General features: G+C 37.1%; 1 protein-coding gene across 12 annotated transcripts in view; it reads right to left on the bottom strand.

Annotated features, from left to right (window-relative positions):
- Positions 1-18345, bottom strand: part of LOC100744969 (TLD domain-containing protein 2) — a 312724-nt gene that overhangs the window by 95417 nt on the left and 198962 nt on the right. For 9 of the 12 annotated variants that reach the window (XM_024367003.2, XM_012384453.3, XM_003488743.4 and 6 more), the window contains exons 2-3: positions 12149-12217; positions 9887-9993 (exon numbers count right to left, since the gene is read on the bottom strand). In XM_024367003.2, coding sequence (XP_024222771.1) covers positions 9887-9993; positions 12149-12207 — 166 coding nt within the window. In that variant the 5' untranslated portion in view covers positions 12208-12217. The remainder of the gene's footprint in view (positions 1-9886; positions 9994-12148; positions 12218-18345) is intronic. The other 3 variants (XM_024367006.2, XM_024366997.2, XM_024367005.2) reach the window with 1 other exon arrangement.

Consider the following 18345-nt stretch of genomic DNA (forward strand, 5'->3'; position numbering starts at 1 on the left):
CAGACGATGGTTATTTAACGTGTACAGTAATGTACTATAACTAAGACAACTAAATGGATAATCCACAACTCATAACTAATAGTTTACAGCACATAACAACTCAACTCTCCACTCCTCACAACTAGACTCTTAGTTAACGACTGCCAATTAATTCGTCTTTCTCGCTTAAGTATTTCTTTGTCTTTTCTCATACTCCCACCACGTACGTGTTCCGTAATCGTCCGCGATTATGATCACGTCACGACGATACATTGATAGGCCGCTTGGCTCATTGAAATTTCCCGACCCTTTCGACCTGTCGGCACTTAAGCTTTCTCGCCTTCATTGTTTATAGTTCACCTGATAATTCTTACACAATTTGTCTACGATACTACAATATCGATTAATTCTAACTCGATATGTACTTCTCAACCTTTCTGCAATTCTATCTCTATCTTTACAGTTCAATCTTGTTCGTTCTAGCAAAAGATGTTTCTAATACTCTAAGAGAATGCGTAACACGAAATTGAAAAGAGAAACGATGCACGAGATTCTCACGTTCTGCTCAAACATGAGATACGTTCCAACGTTGGGAAAACACAATTGGGTCGAGAATGGTCGGAACAACGTGGTACCAAGGACTTGCAAGCACGGATCGACTGTCTTACGATTTCTTCGAAACGTTCACGTAATTGAATTTTTACAGAATCTTATCCAACTGGAGATACGTATGTACTCGTCTTCAAAGCAGAATGTTTCAACGCGTAATCCATACAAGCCAGCTGTTGCAAAAATGACTTGTGGCGGCACGTGCCACGGAACTTTCCAACGGCTTCGCGATACAAAGTGCTACAAAGCCCAACACCGACGTGCTCAATGTACCATCGATATCCTTACGCTTCTTCCGCCGAATTCTCGGAAGAGCATACACGCGCCAGCCGTCACGGTACATCTAATGAACGCACGCTAGCGGGGATATCGATGGGCAACGAAGGGAAGGATCCGTTCGATCTGGAACAAAAGGACAGTCTGTCTCGAGCTGTGAAATAAATCCTCAGTGCCATTGCGTAGCAAACGCGTCGATTGAACCCTTGATGTTAATTGTTAGTTGTTAACTGTTACCAGTTATTTGTTGATCATATCTGTTAATTGTTATTTGTTCACTCTATCTGTTAAATCGTTTGTTAATAAATTGTTGTTCGTTAAACATCAAAAGTAGTTCCTTAAATGCACTATCACCTACCAAACACCTCAGACTTTTCCATTAATTTCTTGCAAACTTGTCGAAGAACTGACACATCGCGTAAAATAATTGGAAGATCTACTTTCTTCTTTCGAGGAAAGTAGCGTTCACCTTACCGACCTACTCCTCAAGGATTTTGTCGTGAAACGAATACCTTAACGAATAAATTTCCACAAAAACCATACATTTCCACAAATGTAGAACGAACCCATTTCGAAAACGTAGCCTGACAAATTCCAGAACCGTTGGGTCGATCCCGGTGGCACGGCCGCGCTATCCCAGTAATTAGATAAATTTCCGAGCGACTGGCCGGGAATTCGAGCGACTGTCATTTAGCAAATCCACGCCGGCCATTAAAGGCACGCGAGTATACACGGCAAGTGTTATTAGTGTTTCGTGGTACACGGGTATTTGGGTTAGTCTCTCGCGGCGGACATGGATTCTGCGTTTAATAAAGTGCTCCCGGGCACTGTATCAGAACGGCGTTGTGCATTTAAATTTTCCACGTGATCTCCGCTTCCTGCGACTCATACCATTCGCTCTGTTTCTGCCGCGCCTCGTGTTCATCGCCGTACTATCTCAACCCATGCTCAAATTACCGTCAATATCGCGGCTCTTTAATGAAACGTTAACAGGGACTTAATCACGGAAACCTTCGTTTCGAATTTCCATTCGTTTCGTTGATCGAATTTCCTCCCGTTATGTGCTATCGTTTCGCTGGTTGTCCGTGTTTAATGTTCGATAGGGTTACGTACATAAAGGCGGCGCGAGGGTGGAGGGCCGAATAACGAATTGCGAGCACGTTCTACCACGTTTACCTTTTATCGGAACGTCGAAAATATTGGAACAGTACGAAACTTCCTCCGGAATTCACTCGCTGTTTTTCGTGACACGTATGGATAGCTTACGGTTCTTTTCGACGATGATCGTTAAAACGGTGACGCAGCGCTGCGTTATACCGTGTTACAGGAATGGCCAACAAGTCGATCGCGAAGCGATTTTTGCTCGCTTGTCACAGAGCCATAAATTAGCGATAGAAAAACCAAGGGGGTCTAACGAACATCCCGCAGGCCATCGAAACAACAACGTGAAGAGTGTCCCAGTGTCAGAAAACAGTAACATCAAGACCATCTCTGACCTGAGCCCCAGCGATACCCCCAGCGACACCCCCTTCATGGGAGCCAAACCCATAATATTTTTTTTTGTTTTTTTTATTATTTAACTTGTACTTTACAATTTGTCCAGCTGGACATTTGGTAAATTTTTCTAACTTAATTGCTAAATAAATGGAGAAACCCATAGTATATAAACTGTTCTAACACTCTGAATCGTCACTCTGTTGGATTCGTACAATAAATTTTACTACTAAATGTATCTAAAGTTCAATTCTTTACCTGATTTGTGAAACGTTCAAATTGCGACGCGAGAAGATCACCGGTAATTTGTCAATTTCGTGATTTCTTGTGCCTCCTACGTGACACGCTCATTGATAGCATCACTGATAGATAGGAGACGACACGCAACGCAACTTAGCCGCGACTTATAGAAACAAACGGTCGAGGCTTTTTTAGTATCGTAGTAACTATGAATATTATTAATAAAATATCACGTTGGTCTAATACTCTCTCCTTCTTTGTTACTTGTTAGTACACAAGATACGTGTTTGAATAAGAAAATGTGTAAAATTCGAGATTTTAGTAGGTAGATCGCGACACATTTTTAGGAAAAACATTTAGTCGATCGTATTTTATTTTTATACAGAGATTATACTGTTTTACGTTGTATAGATTATACTGCGTTGCACTGTAAACGGATTATATCGTAGGCTTATTCACAAGGAAATCGAAGACCTCGCTGCGAAAATCGGGCAGTGCACGTTTTGAAAGCTGTGAGAAATCGAACGAAATTGAATTAACACTAACCTTACCTGGTCTGGTCGAATGCCGGTTTCAAAATTGAATTTAAGATTGCACATTATTCATCGTTACTTCATTTGTTCGTCTAACTTTATGTAGATTCTTCTATTAATAAAAATTAAGAAATTGATTGATCGGATAATATAAGAATTTACATAAAGTTAGACGAACAAAAGAAATAACGACGAATATACAATTTTTAATTCAATTTTTAAACCGGTCATTTGACCGCGCTTGGTAAGATTAGCGTTAACTACGACTTGTTTAAGCAATCGCGATAATATTTGGAATTTGGAAAGGCGTTGGCGTGGCAAATGATACATAACAGATGATATTTCTTACATTTCCGTGAAAAGTATTGGGTTAGCAACTAAGTGATTGCGGATTTTGTCAATACCACCTAATGACAAAATCCGCAATCACTTAGTCGCCAACCCAATAGTTTGAATTAATTGATTGTCGTTAAAAGTCTTTTAATTTCATTTAAAGCATCTCAATTTATTTTGAATACATTATTTTATACCATTATCCCTTTCATATCTGGAAAACGAAGACGAATCGATCCACGGTGTGCGACATTTTTTCTACAAATTGATCTCCCAAGCACGTTGGCAAAGTTTATCGATTTGGATGTGGAACACTCGGTATATAACATATAATCGGACTGCGGATTTTTATACAAATTCACATTTTCGAGAATATAACTAGAAAAGTACAGAGACTCGATAGAAAATTGTTTTACGTAGCAAATATAATAGAAAGTATGGTAGTTTGCACATTTCATATAATTTTCCATATTACGTGCATTCTGTGCAATTTACACGCTCGTATTACCTAGAAAGCCATAAAAATTCGCAGTCCACGTATATAACCAACAACGAATGAGTCTAAATCTTTAGACAGAGAACTTTAATTAGAGAAAGGCTGAAAACTTGGTTCGCTCCTAGCCATGGTACGACATTTATCACGGCAACAGCTATGCTGATTATATCTAATAAGCAAATAATTAAAAAGCTGGATTTAACGAACCGAACAAGCTGTCAATATTTAATTAACGCTCGTTGCGTTTAGAACTCGCTATACGGATCGATCGGTAATCGATCTAAAGTATACGCTTTTTCTGGCGATGCCGATCTTCGCCCGATATATGTAGACACCGATGTGTTTTGTCTTTTGGTGGAAATGGAATAAGAAAAACGAGAGGACCGTTAAACCTCGCTCGAATCGATACGACGCTGTAAAACTAACCAGGTGAAACAAACGAGTGGATACAGAGAGAAAGTATGGGAACTTTAATTCTTGCTTCGAATGCAAATTCCGAGATAAAAGTGTCTCCCGGATTATGGGGCTGACGCGTTGCTCGTAAATAGTGTTTAACGTTAAATGAATAATTCAGCGATGTATAATCGGCAACCTAAATTATTATGTTGCCCGAGTTGGATTAAACGTGGAATTCTGACTACCATGCTCCGAGTACTGTCGCTTTTTGGTATTTTTTCTTGGTTACCGTTAGTCCGCGGATATCTAAGCAAACTCGTATTTTTACCAATAATACAAAAGTGGAACTCTAGCAGAGATCTGTTTCGTTTAATGGCTGTTATAAAAAATACAAACTATACTTGGGATATTTTATATATGTGTATATGTGTTTGTGTGTATGTGTATGTGTGTGTGAGGTACACGAAAGTATTTTGAAAATTTTTATGAATGTGTTATACAGGATGTGGCCGAATAACATGTCGCGTGAGGTGATCTCTTATGAGAAAATAAGGAGAAAGCACGGAATAAAGGATTCTTCATATGTCTCGTTTTCAAGAGATTTTTTAAATTTGGAAATTTGTGAATTAAGCTTGAATAATCATCGACTGAACACGATCAATAGAAGGTTTAAAGCTCCGTTTTCAAGGAAATAGAGTTCGCAGATGTTTAGTTAGAAATTAGCCTAATACGATACATTTTCAAATTTATTTTTCTTTTTCAAAAACAAAGCGTCTTGTGGACAAACTTTATTCCATATCTTCGCACGTGGAATAACGTCCTGTCGATTATCTACTTTTGTTCAATCAGGAATTGGCCATGTCCAAGTATACTTGAAAGAGATTCAAACCCGATTTTCTCGAAAACGAAACGTTATGTGACGAACAAATTTTTGTTCTGTACTTTCTTTTTATTTTTTCATAAAGAATCACTTTGTGCTTGCTTACACATAATTATTCGGCCGCTCTGTATATACAAAATTTTATTAACCCTCGCAATTCCTGTGTGCGTGTTTAAATTGATTTTATACTTAACAAATATGATAGTTGTGTCTAGTTATGGTGTTCGTGAAATTTCAAAATGTTTCGTATAATACACATAATATAGATACATAAAGTGCTTGTTCCAAAGTAACAAAAATGTTACAATTAACGTTATAATTAATATTATATGGATCCCTTAAACTATACCATAAAAGAGATTATATTTCCCAGGGATAAAAAAAGGAAGGAAGGAAGGAACTTTCGACCTATTTAATCTTAATTTTCAACGTCCAATACGTTATATACCTTCTAAGCAGCCTCGTGTTTCAATTAAGCGCAGCTTGGCGAACAACTTACTCGCTAAATATCGCAACGGATGCTAGTAACTTAATCGGTATAAATTTACCGTGTTCGCCTGTTTGCGTTAAAAATAGCCGTATTATAATCTAAGAACGAAACTTAGCTGTAAAAATAACGACCGTCAACATCTACACCGAGTGTTCGTGAGTTCATCGCTGTTATTATTTCCTACAAATATAAAATAAATAGACGAATATCCTTAGAAACTTTATTGAAACCTCGAAAGAAAACAATGACGACTTCGCTTTTAATTTAAGACCTGCATCTACCGATTATGTCACGTTAGATTTATATCAATAGATTCGCTGGTCAAACAAACCAGGACAGAACGTGGTAGCATCGATGCAAGTGCCTTTACTACAGAGGAACTCCATTTATTTGAACCAGTCGGAGGACAAACAATTTATATAACCGAGGTTCGTATAATAAGGGTTTACCTTCGGATAATCAAATTCGATAGAATTTTTGTTGAGATAAAGTTCCACTGAATTCGTTCCAATCAAATGAAATCTGCATTCGATAACGAACTAATTTGAATAACAACTATTGTAAAAAGTTACCGACAATCGTCGAAAAAGTTCTCAAAAACCGATAATAACCACTATATATCACACGACAAGTAGTTTACTATGGAAGCTCATTAATCACCTGTGAATACGATTAAAAATATGGAACCTGAGCAGAGATTTATTTCACGTGCTAAATATTACAACGAGTACTTTACTGTTTGCCATTTTATATATTTTTGCGCTTTCGAACTTTTATAAGCGCGTAGAAATCTCTGACACTCCGCACCAGACATTTTGTATACTTTGTCGAAGAGACTATAGATCGTCCGATCGTTGAAAAATCCGCGGGCGCGGATAAATCTCACGAGAGGAATGTCAATTAAAGTTGAGCTGGTGCGCGGGCGCGCGAAGCGATCGATCAGGTCTGGCATCTGTGCCACTTTAAGAAAGTAAGTCAATGCAATTCGCAATGAGTAAGGTTGCATAGGCGATGCTTTAGCGCCTAGGATCGACGAAGACCTTCGGCTTTGGATCATGATCTACACGGTCGTCTGCTCCGATTAGTCGTTCCTCAAACGATCGATCTGAGCTTCCGCGTAAAGGCGCTGCTAACGAACACTATGGAACACTATCAATATTTCAACCGTCTAAAAATGAAACCGAGTCACTCGATATTTTAAAAGCTAAAACTAAACTTCGTTATCGGAGCATACGATTAACTATAGACCGAGTCGTTTTTCAATTAGAAGCTTCTACAATTACGATATTAAAAATTAATAGCGAAGATAAATCAAGTTCAGTTAGGTCAGTGTGGAATCGAAGTCGTTGAAAATATAAAAATGATATAATTCACGCGTAGGAAAAATCAAACTATACGCGGAAAGATAGAGAATCTTTAAATAGGAAAATTATTACATGAACGAGGAGCTGATTCGTCTTTCTCGATTAATAGGTCGATACCTAGCCGTTTAAAAACAGAATGATTTATAACAACAGAGTTGATCGGTTTGACTCGAATATCGATGATATCGAAATGTTATCGCCAGGTGAAATGTAACAAGTGAGGCGTGTCTTGTCCGAAAATTCATTTCATTGAAACGATAACGAGCTACACTAGAAGTCCATTTGTCGGAACGAAATTTTAGTTAAATGCTAGTTCGACTGATTAATCTTGTGCTCATTCGACTCGCTTATCTAAACACGAACTCCTATTATGAGAACGAGGTATAATAAACAGTGGAAAAAAAAGCGGTTGATTCTTACTATGGAAATTCTCGTGCGAGTTCAGATAAACGGAGGTTTATTAAAATGACTTCTATACTTTATTTTATACAATGCGATAGCAACGTTGCAATAATTTGAATATGTTCTATTCGACACATCTTAAATATGTATCTCTGCCAACAACTTATTCTTTCGGTGAAACATTATTTTCTAAAATAATGCAAACTCTTTGTAACGTAAGTTAACGAGATAAAGATAAGTTAGAGTAAACAAAATAAAAAGGTAAGTGACCAATGTAACAAGTATTTACAGTCTCTTCACGCCTTTCATTCGCTTTATCGGCATGCGAACAATATTATCAATATACCAATAAGTATTGTACTATCGATATATCAATAAATCCTTATCAATAGTCAAATTAGTATATCGTAAGATATGTTAGAACGAACGGAGTTGGTTCTCGAACAACGTTAGTTGTAGCATAAATTGAAACGTAATATATTCAGATGCAACTCGTCTCAGGCTGACAGTTGAAAACAAGGCTATGGTTAGCGCAACGATTTGGACAATGCAAAAACGTAATATGATCTAAAAGAAACAAATGGTAGAAATAATATGAAATCTATTTCTTTAACACGAGTCATAAAATGGCGAGGCAATCGCGTTAGCCAACCTTCCCATAAACAAATCTCGCCTCTTAACCGTGACATCCGATACTCGTTCATCTTCCAGCAAGCTGGTTTATAGCGCTATTCACGACTTTTTACGCTGTTTAAGTATCTTCTGCACACTGGATACCGTTAATCGAGAGAAAGAGAGATTCAAAGAGATTCGCATCGTTAGTTAACGTTTACTCCTTACAGTCGTAACGAAGGCGGAATTCTTCGTATTCGTTGTACCATCTACCAGTTGTAAGGTAGTTCGTCGTAGCGTAGCTTACCGTATCTATTAGGTTGTCCGAAAAGTTTCTTTCGTTTTGTGAGGAAATAATAGACGCACAACGTTTTTTCTTTTATATTATTTTGTCCAATTACGTACGGTCCATTTTGTTCTGTTGAGATAAACACTACGACATTTCACAGACTTGGTTTCACGTTTATATGAAGGTGCACTGTTGTAAAAAACACGTTTGCGAAAGAAAGACACTTTTCGGACAACCTAATACTTCCACGGATATACAATCACTTAGCCATGAATTTCGACCGCAATCTCTATTATCAGAACACTGGATCGCTTTCGACTTTCACCGACATTTTTTCACCGTGAATATCGTTTATCTTGTTACCATCGATAAGCCGTAATAAACTCTAAGGATATGTTATCGACAGGATCGGGTCTAAATTCAATTGCAAGCAGACGTAAGTAGAACTTTCGGTGCGTGCCCGATGAATTGGAATTTCGAGAAAGAAAGCAAAGATTAATTGTACGAGATAATTCAGCAATTACGCGGTTTGTGAGCGCGTGGAGAAACGAAAATTCTGCGAGAGTTTCGTTCTCGAGATAAACCACTGTGAATGTTGCTCCGTTTCCCTCGTTTTTCCTTTTATAATCATCTTCTTTGCCGATCTAACGCAATTTTTTGTTTGTCCTAGTAGTTCTTACGATTATCGTATCGGTGTGTTTCTTTGATTTTTCTGCTTATCATTCCTTTATTCGTTGGCTCCACGGATATGTCGATAAAACGTTGATTTAACGTCTGTTCAACGACTATACGTTCCGCGACTTTAGGGAGAATTTCGAACTTCAAATTCGTTAAAATATTAAACGAAGATAGGAAGTTTAAGAAAAAAAAGTCAATGAAAGCAAGTGATTTTTTTAGTTTCACTTACTGGACTAGACATTTTTGGCATGTAAATGTGGTCTTGAAGTATTTATGAAAATGTAATTTTGTTTATTTTAATTTTTTCTAATCGTTTATTAACTTTCAAGACTGCCACATTTAATAACTTTTCAAAATAGCGATAAGCGAAAGAGTAATCGATTAATCAATTCCCTTTGTTACAAATTTCTCCAAGAATCGAACCTCAAATTTTGATTTCATCATTTGTTTATAATATCTCTGTTAAACGATATAAATTGTACTCATTTGTCGAAAAAAGTAAATTTCTTAACTTTTGCTTTCGAATGACCGTGACAATGGTTACATCAAGGTCAAAGCTCAATGGTCAAAGACAACTACTTGAAATGAGAACTCGTGTATAATACACACAACGAACGAATAAGAAGACCTGAAATAAAAGAATTAATTTCTATCTTGAGGCTATCTGCGTCCCAAAAAGGTCTAGTCCCATATGACTCATAGTTGGTCGACAAAAAAGAAAAAGAGAATAAATTCATAAAAGTCACCTGCCTTTTTTATTGTTACACGAAAATCCCTTCTTAAATGAACATTTATGGAAACAATATTTTACTCACCCTTCGTGAATTCGTCGACCGACTCGAACCGTCCTTCGACCTTGTTCTTCGATGAATCCCAATCAAAAGGCGCGGCGAATCCATGATCCACGCTGCGACTCTTGCTCCTGCGAAAGCAAAAGTTTAATTAACCATTGAAACGATGAAACCCCGTACTTTCTCTATTCCTTGACTCTCTACGTTAAGATAGGTTCGTTGGAACAAACGAGTTTCGAAATTTCTAATACGAACGAACAGAACTGAATCGTACACGATTAAATACAGAATATTATTCGTGTAACCTTCTGTTTCTCTTCTGTTCCGTTTCATTCTTCCGTTTTTCTTTTCTGTATTCTTTGCAAAAGCAGAGTCGGCGAGGCGAGACACGATGCAATTTCACGATGCAACGAGCCATGCGTCGTATATAAACGAACCCTAAAAGACGTATCCACGGCACAGAATGGCCTGCGAAGATAGCGAGCAACAATGGAAGGCTTCCGTCAATGAAATTGCCGGCTACGAAAGAGAGAGAGAGAGAGAGGCAAAGAGAGAGCGAGAGAGAAAGAGAGAGAGAGAAATAACAAGTTTGATGGAGGAGCACAAGGCGCGAACGAGTTATCTGATGTTGCAACAAGTAAAATCTGCTAAACCGATGAGTACGTACTTCTCGTACTTGTGCAATGTCCGCGGATTTTTAATCCTTCCTGATGAAAATTTTGCAATGGTTCAAACTTTAATTTTATATTCGCAGATTGACAATAGTCGATACGTTATTCGAGAAAGCGTTTCAGATAAAACTTGTTCTGTTTCAAGGGGGACGTGTTCCGACGACCACCAGATTTGTCTAGGTGAATACGTTTTCGGGATTTCAAGGCTACCATAGTCTTTTTTGAATGGAATTATATGTACATTTTTCTTCATGCATCGCTCGATGCAGTTTGTTTTTAATTATTTAGAGAAAAGTATTAAGGTATACCCGTATGCGATAAGTTTAAAAGGTATACCATGTTAACTTCGTCAAGTTAAATGTACGAAAGACAAGGAGAACGTAGAAACACCTGCGCTATCTTTCCTCGTCTTTCATACGATAACACTCGCAAGAATCAAAGTTAGAATATCTTTTGAATCAACCATTCTTCGACTCGAATACCTTAATACTTTGACTGCCACGTTGGTCACGGTTTCTCCTGCGACGCCACGGCGGTCATTGGTGACCGGAGCGATTGAACTTCTTACAATTGTAAAAATTGAATGAAAATTGACAGTTAGGGCATTTTGAATATAACCGATAAATAGAAGATTCTTTGAAATAAAAAGTGCCTCGTTGAACAATTAAACTTTTTTATTAGAACATCAATAAAAAAAATGAGAACAAATCTTGCATTTAACAGTGCACTGTTTTGCATCCATATCTTTGAGGGCTAATCTACGAATATTATTATAAACACATGTTAGAAAATAATCGTAAATGCTGCTTTATAATCATATAATTGAAGTTAGAAGTGTGCACATACCTTACTATTATATATAGAATGAGCAAATACCGTTTACTGATATCTTCTACACTTTTCAGTAATATATTCTGCACGTTTTGCTTACGACGAAATAACGAATGCGAATGGTTTGTTGAAATAAACGAAGCCTTGTTATAATATGTCGCTATCAACCGTTACCAAGGAGCCACAGTGGTCACTCGTGACCACCAATAAGATACACGGTCCATTGGGGAAAAATGTTGTCTTACATCATCAATTCATTATTATTTTGCCATTATATGCTTTGAATAATAAAAATACTCCCGTGGCGTTCTGAGCGAAACATGTGATCTCGGCGTGGCAGTCAAAGTGTTAATACTTTTTTTTGTAGAGAATTTAAAACATACACAGCATGCTCCATTCTCGTTCCACTTGAAAAATCAAAGGTCAGGCTTAAATCTCGAAACTTCCGTCTGGATACTCCATCTCCCTGAAGGAAAGTGAGCTTTATTCGTAATACTTTTTCGAATAATGCACAGTTTAGTAGATATCTGCGTGTATCGATGAAAATGAGACGCACGGTGTATAGAAATGAACAAAGAAAATGAAATAATATAGTAGAATGTATGACCAGCGAATAAATGATATAGATATGTGTATAAATAATTTCTAAGTTACATGGCATTGTCTGTTTTTGAAGTCAATTGCATACACACAGAAAATCTATATTTTACCTAATCCTATACATAATGCTTGGAACTCATCGTCGTGCAGCCGTTCTAATTGAAATTTGTAGAGTTGTACATACCTGAAATAGGGTACTGTGAGATTTTCTGTGGATCTGGAATGCGTGATATCCTGGGACATTCGCCTGGACCTACGATGCAACAAACAATCCAAAACGACAGCGATGAGTTTACATGCAACTGCGTGCCAAAATGCTTAAAATAAAATTAATGCGCGAATAAAATTGATGGGGATCGTAAAACTGGGTAATGACGGGATAATTTCAGTTAGAGAGAAAAACGAACGATATATTTGTGAAATGTAGCAATTTCCATTGCACTGGTTGTTACATATAGAATTTAAAGTTCATTTTTCGCCAAACTAAGGGAAACCATGAGGTACGTTGAATCGATATGAAATAAAAAATATAACAGAAAGCGATTGAATAAAAATCAATGGTCGTCACGCTGACAAGAGACTCGAGTCTCGAATTCGATAACGATAAAATCATCTCACACAAGCAAGTAGTTGCAAAAATAAAACAACATACATTTCAATGTTCATGCATATACTTCCCTGTAATTCTTGGAATATTGGAATATCACATACCGTGTGACATCATCATCAAAGATTTAAAAGCATACAGTCGCAAACTATGTTTTCTAGTATTATTCCCAACTGACTAAAACTTTCCAAACTTCATCATCGCAATCGTCAATACCTTGGATGTATACCCGGATGCTTGTAATAATTCAAACGACTTCAAAAGTCGATAAACTTCTACAATAAAATAAAATAAACCATTTCGGTAATTTCAATGAAACACACGTGTAATTTCTAACCAATAATACAGATCAAATCAGTATTTATTGACCTAATAAAGAATCGTATTTGTTAATGATATCTTATCTCTTACTGACTTTCATTCCTATTATCGACCATGAAAATGTGAATGTATTGTAGGAAATGTGTGAACGTAAATCGTAAAGTGTGCGTTATTCGAATTAATTATGAGCGGTGGTATGAATAAAAATCTGACATAATCTTTTTATTTGAAGAATGAGATTTCAAGCTCGATCGATACGAATTTGTTCGAGGCAGGACTATTTGCATAACATTGAGCAAAATCAAATTATCGAATTACGCGTCGGAATATAAAGACACGATGGTGGAAGGATGCCAGAATAGATATCCCCAAACGATGACTGGAGCTAGATCTGCTCGATTTGAAACGGCGCATTCGCAGCGTCATGTCACAGCTTTCATCCGACGCTAACTACCAGCGATGCTTTAATTCGATTACCGTCCCCTATCCTGACGAGTTCACTCGTTACACCGGATCTGCATTCGAGCGACCGTTTGCTTCTATTTTCGATCGGGTTTCCGAGGTCGACTCGTGTATTTCTGCTCTAGACGACGAATCCAGTTGTAGTTTATATTACGCCAGAGAACTACTGAAGCAGAAAACTCCCTCCTGCTTCGTTTTTCGGTAATAAAATCAATCGGGCAACCAATTACCCTTTCATTGCAAGTTATTAATATTTTTCGCTTGGATTTACACAAGTCGCACTGGTATCATTCATGGAGCACCGCGATCGTAATTTCCGTTTTACGTATCACGATATTTACGGACAATAGTTGCGAATGTATTACAATGAAAGTCTTCTGATGAAAGTGGCTTTTGTTCCTAGAATTTACGTTTTGTTATTTCATTCTACAGACGCCTTGTAGGGTTAAGAATCAATTAAGGAAGATTAAGATCAATCAAGTAGATGAAGAAAATTAAGGAATTTAATAACAGAGAAAAATTAGCCATAAATTCAATAAATTATGAAATTTCGCGGATACGAAGAGGATCTATATATACAGGCATTGGAAAAACTAATGGACACACTTTTTATATGTTATACATATATATTATATGGCATGTAAGAAGTCTTTCCATTATTTTGTTCAACCCCTGTATATGTAGATATCTATATATGCCACAATCTTTTTTGCCGTCCAAATTCTCCCTAAGGGGATGAAATTCACTGCTGAAAATCCGGCTATTTTCCAATTTTGCGTCATAGCTCGCTACAACATCGATATTTTCTTTGTCAAACGACGATCCTGATATAAAAAAGTAACCAACTTTCGTATGAAAACTTTTTTTCTGTCTCTTATAACTCTCGCGTTATAACGTAAAATGAAAAAATGGCCGGATTTTCAAGGGTCAATTTCACCCTTCTAGAATGAATTGGCGCAGTAAACAAATTTGCGTGACACCTACCTACATATCCCCAAAGCTTCGCAATTTTATGAATTTGCGGTTGGGGCATTTCCCGCTGTAACACAGAATTTAAGTGGACATAAACGCAAGAAATAAAAATAAGAAATTTATACTACCACTCTGGTTTAACGTTATTCGGTAATCGTAAAAGAACACGCAAAAGAAGGTAGAAGAAGAAGAGTACAGCATCCATTGTATTGGTTGGACCAGTCCATTCAATAAATCACACTGATATATTCGAGCAGCTGTCGTGTATAAGCAAAGTCGAAGCAACCAAACTTTCCTCCTTGCAATATCTAGCTATGGTCCTTTAGTTGAAAACAACGAAGGAAATTTATGAGGAAAAACAGGCGTGATATCATCGGGCTATATTTTTGGAAACAGCAGAATGTCACGTTTGGCAGTCTGCCTTGTTAACAGATCGGAATCATCGACTAGCACGAGACACGGGGGAAAAATAAATAAACAGCACCCAGTTTCGATCGAACTAACTCTGATTTACGCGCAATGTTTGTGTTTTGCCCCGGCAACAATTTTAACGAACTTCACGCTTGACACTGTGATCAAGATCGCAAGAACGAAACGAACAGTTTTTAGTCGGTCTCGGCTGTGTAAATTGTTAGGAAACAGGAAACACGTACTTACGTTCTCTCGGTAATATTTCATACTACTATAAATACGTAACGCTAAAGCGAAGTCAATAAGTTGCAGGAAGTACGTGGTCACAGAGGAAGGGGAATATAAATAATAAATTTCACTCTCGAGCCAATTGACAAATCGTCCAAGGAAAATACGACAACTTTAGTTCTTGGTACGATAATATGAAATATTTCTGAGAATAATATTTTGTTTCATAGATGTTCCGTGTCGTGGGAGTAGATACGTATTTGGTTTGTGATTCGTTTGATTTTGTATACATATTGGTGAGGTCTAGGAAACCGCGAAAATTCTATTAGAAACTTAATGGATTTGGAAGATTCCAGGGACTGTGGACATCGTCCAAGTCCGAGAGTAATACTAGAAGGTCGAATAATCTAAAAATTGACATATTTTCATAAGTTTGTAAGATCATAGAAATTTTATGGCCAATAGAATGAGATGGCAGATGTTCTAGAGATCTAAGGTTCCAAAGATTTCAAGAACTACAAAGGACTTAGAGTAATGCCAGAAGATCATATAAATCTGAGAATAATTTAAAAAATCTATGGATTTTATAGAGATTCATAAATTAAAAAAAAAAGAAACAAAAGATTTCATGCAATTTAGAAATCTATGCCGCAAAAGTTGCAAGTATTACAAAGGTTCTGGAATAACTCTAGAAGATTCAGTGATTCGGAATCTAATCCTTTCACATTTATAAACTTAAAAGATCACAGAAATTTCAAAGATTCTAGAGACACGAACGTGACGAAGATTTGAAAAATTCGAAATATTTAAAGAATACTAAAAGTTCTTCAATGTATAGATTTAGAAATCACAGACTCGTTGATCTAGAATCTAGAGATCCGAAGGATCACCAAGATCCAAGAAATTCCAAACATTTTAGAGACATGGACATGACAAACGTTTGACAAATTGTAGACATCTGAAGAATACCAAATATTTGAAAATGTATAAATTTGCAAAAACCAGAAACTCAACGATCTAGAGATTAGAAAGACCACGAAGATCCAACGACCATGGTAAATCTTGAAATCCACTATTATCATTTCTGATAAAACATTGATCCAATCCAAACTCTAGACAGTATCGAATTCTGCGAGTTTAGATTCATCGCTATAACGTTCCACGACCCCAAGATGACCAGTATAGTGTTCTATAAAGGCAGACTTATCAGTATGTATCGTATTCCTACCTTTGTTACAAGGAGTATCACATTTTACAAGCCTGACGTTTCATCTGCTTCGAATTCCACGACCTCTCAATGGACAACGTTGCATTTTACATATCCAATCTGTATCCGTTTTCATATCCTCTAAATACGAACACCATAGACGGCATATCGAAGCACAACTTGTTCGAAACTATGTTCGATGGACTGGTAACCCATCAAGAGCTCGACGAAGCTACGTTTGATCGTCCATCGATAACAAAACTTCGACTTGTTCAAACCACGTTCGACGAAGGTACAACTTGTCAGAACATTCTGCAAACTACACTCAGGATTGCCAAATAATCTCTCGTCGTTATAACGTGCTAATTATTATCCGATATCCAGGTTAGAACCTTAATTATCGATAGCGCCAGAACACCTGATGTTAACGCTACCCATAAAATGACGATATTGGCGAACGAATTTCCCACTGTTCTATCGTATCTTCTCTACGAAAAAATCGATAGAACACAATCAATAATTGAAAAGATAGTTTTCATCCGGCGTGTTTGTAATGCCTGCGCGCGGAGCAAACTCAGAGGTATATCAAGTTCTACATTCCATTCTCATAGCGTCAAAGCTTCGTGGTCATACGATGATATGTAAATACTATCGTAAGTGATACGAAATGTAATATTCGAGCTTTAACTCGATTAAATTAATTAGCGTATAAACGCCATAATAACATTATTCTCCAATTTATCATTTGAAACTCGCATCCACGGAATCGTTAACCGATGCTACAATATTGTCGGTCTCGTCAGCACAGCATCGAAGCTCTTTACTGACATTAATACTTTCTAACAGTTGTACTGCAGCCTTCTTCGTCCCCGTTTGGAGTTTAGTTGTGATATCTGGTCTCCTTACCAGTAATACTTGTGTTCCGCTATCGATAGGTGTTCGACATAGATTCTTAAAGGATAGCAGCGAGACACATGGCTTGTCTCGTGTCTTTCGATTGAAAAATCGAATATATACTTTCTAGTTGAAACATATTATCTGCTTGAGCAGATGCGCATCATACGTGACATCTTGTTTGTCTCAAGTGGTGCCACGAATTATCTGGGAATTCTCGAATTGGTTTAAAATCTACACTCCTTGCGGAGCTTCCAGATTCCCATTTACGCTTTTTTGAACAGCAACACCGTAGCTCATGCGGTAAATCTAATTCTATTCGTCGAATGTGTATATCTGTCAACAAGCTTAATAGACAACAAAATTGATATTTTCTATGATTCTGTTACTGTCTTGCAGCGGGTCATCCTCAACAATTGTTACTTGTAATAACTGCTCTCAGTTATCTTTGTCAATCGTCTTCTTTTATCTTATTTTTTATCGTTCTTGTTTTCTACCTACTTTGTTCGTCCCCTGTTCTTTGTATTTAATGTTGCGTTTGTTTTAAAGCTCGTTAATAAATAATTGCAATATCTACGATTATATGTGCAATATCTTTTGTAGCTATTATATATCATAGAAACTTCAGATTTAACACGCTCAGCCTAAATGAGCTATTTAATATACGAAATACGCGAAAATCATTTGCTTCACATTGGTGTGGTTTCTTCCTTCTTTAAAATATACGAGAGATTCAGACACGCGAAGCACCTTGTTATTATTTTTATTGCACTCTTATAACATTTATTCCCGTAATGAATAATTCCTGTAATGTTATTACAGTTCTCACTATTGTTTACATGAAATTTATGATCGTTGGTCATTCGCGCTATTAATTCAGCGATGATTCTCAAAGATTTTAACTGGTAATCAAAATTCCTCGACTATCCGACATTCTTCTTTTCTTTTATCTTGAAAATCTTCTCAGACACATTGACCCATATACTCGCACATTTCCCTGGTAATTAACCGTCTGAACACATGCAAATGCTTATCATTGCATCGTTAAAAAGAAATTAAACCAGCTTATTAAATCGCAATCACGGAGTCGAGGATTCTGTTCATCGAAGAGGAACGTAGCCACGTTTATCGTCCCTTGCGCATTTCGTCGATGCACGCTCTCGATAACATCGACCCGTGACCATAAGTGCATCAACGTGATCACCGTCTACATCGATCGGTACCGAGCGCGTTGGAAACTAGTTTTATCCAAGTACACTACGCTTCAAAAGTATCCCAG

This window comes from Bombus impatiens, unplaced genomic scaffold (genome assembly GCF_000188095.3).
Source record: "Bombus impatiens unplaced genomic scaffold, BIMP_2.2 scf_0263, whole genome shotgun sequence".
NCBI lineage: Eukaryota > Metazoa > Arthropoda > Insecta > Hymenoptera > Apidae > Bombus > Bombus impatiens.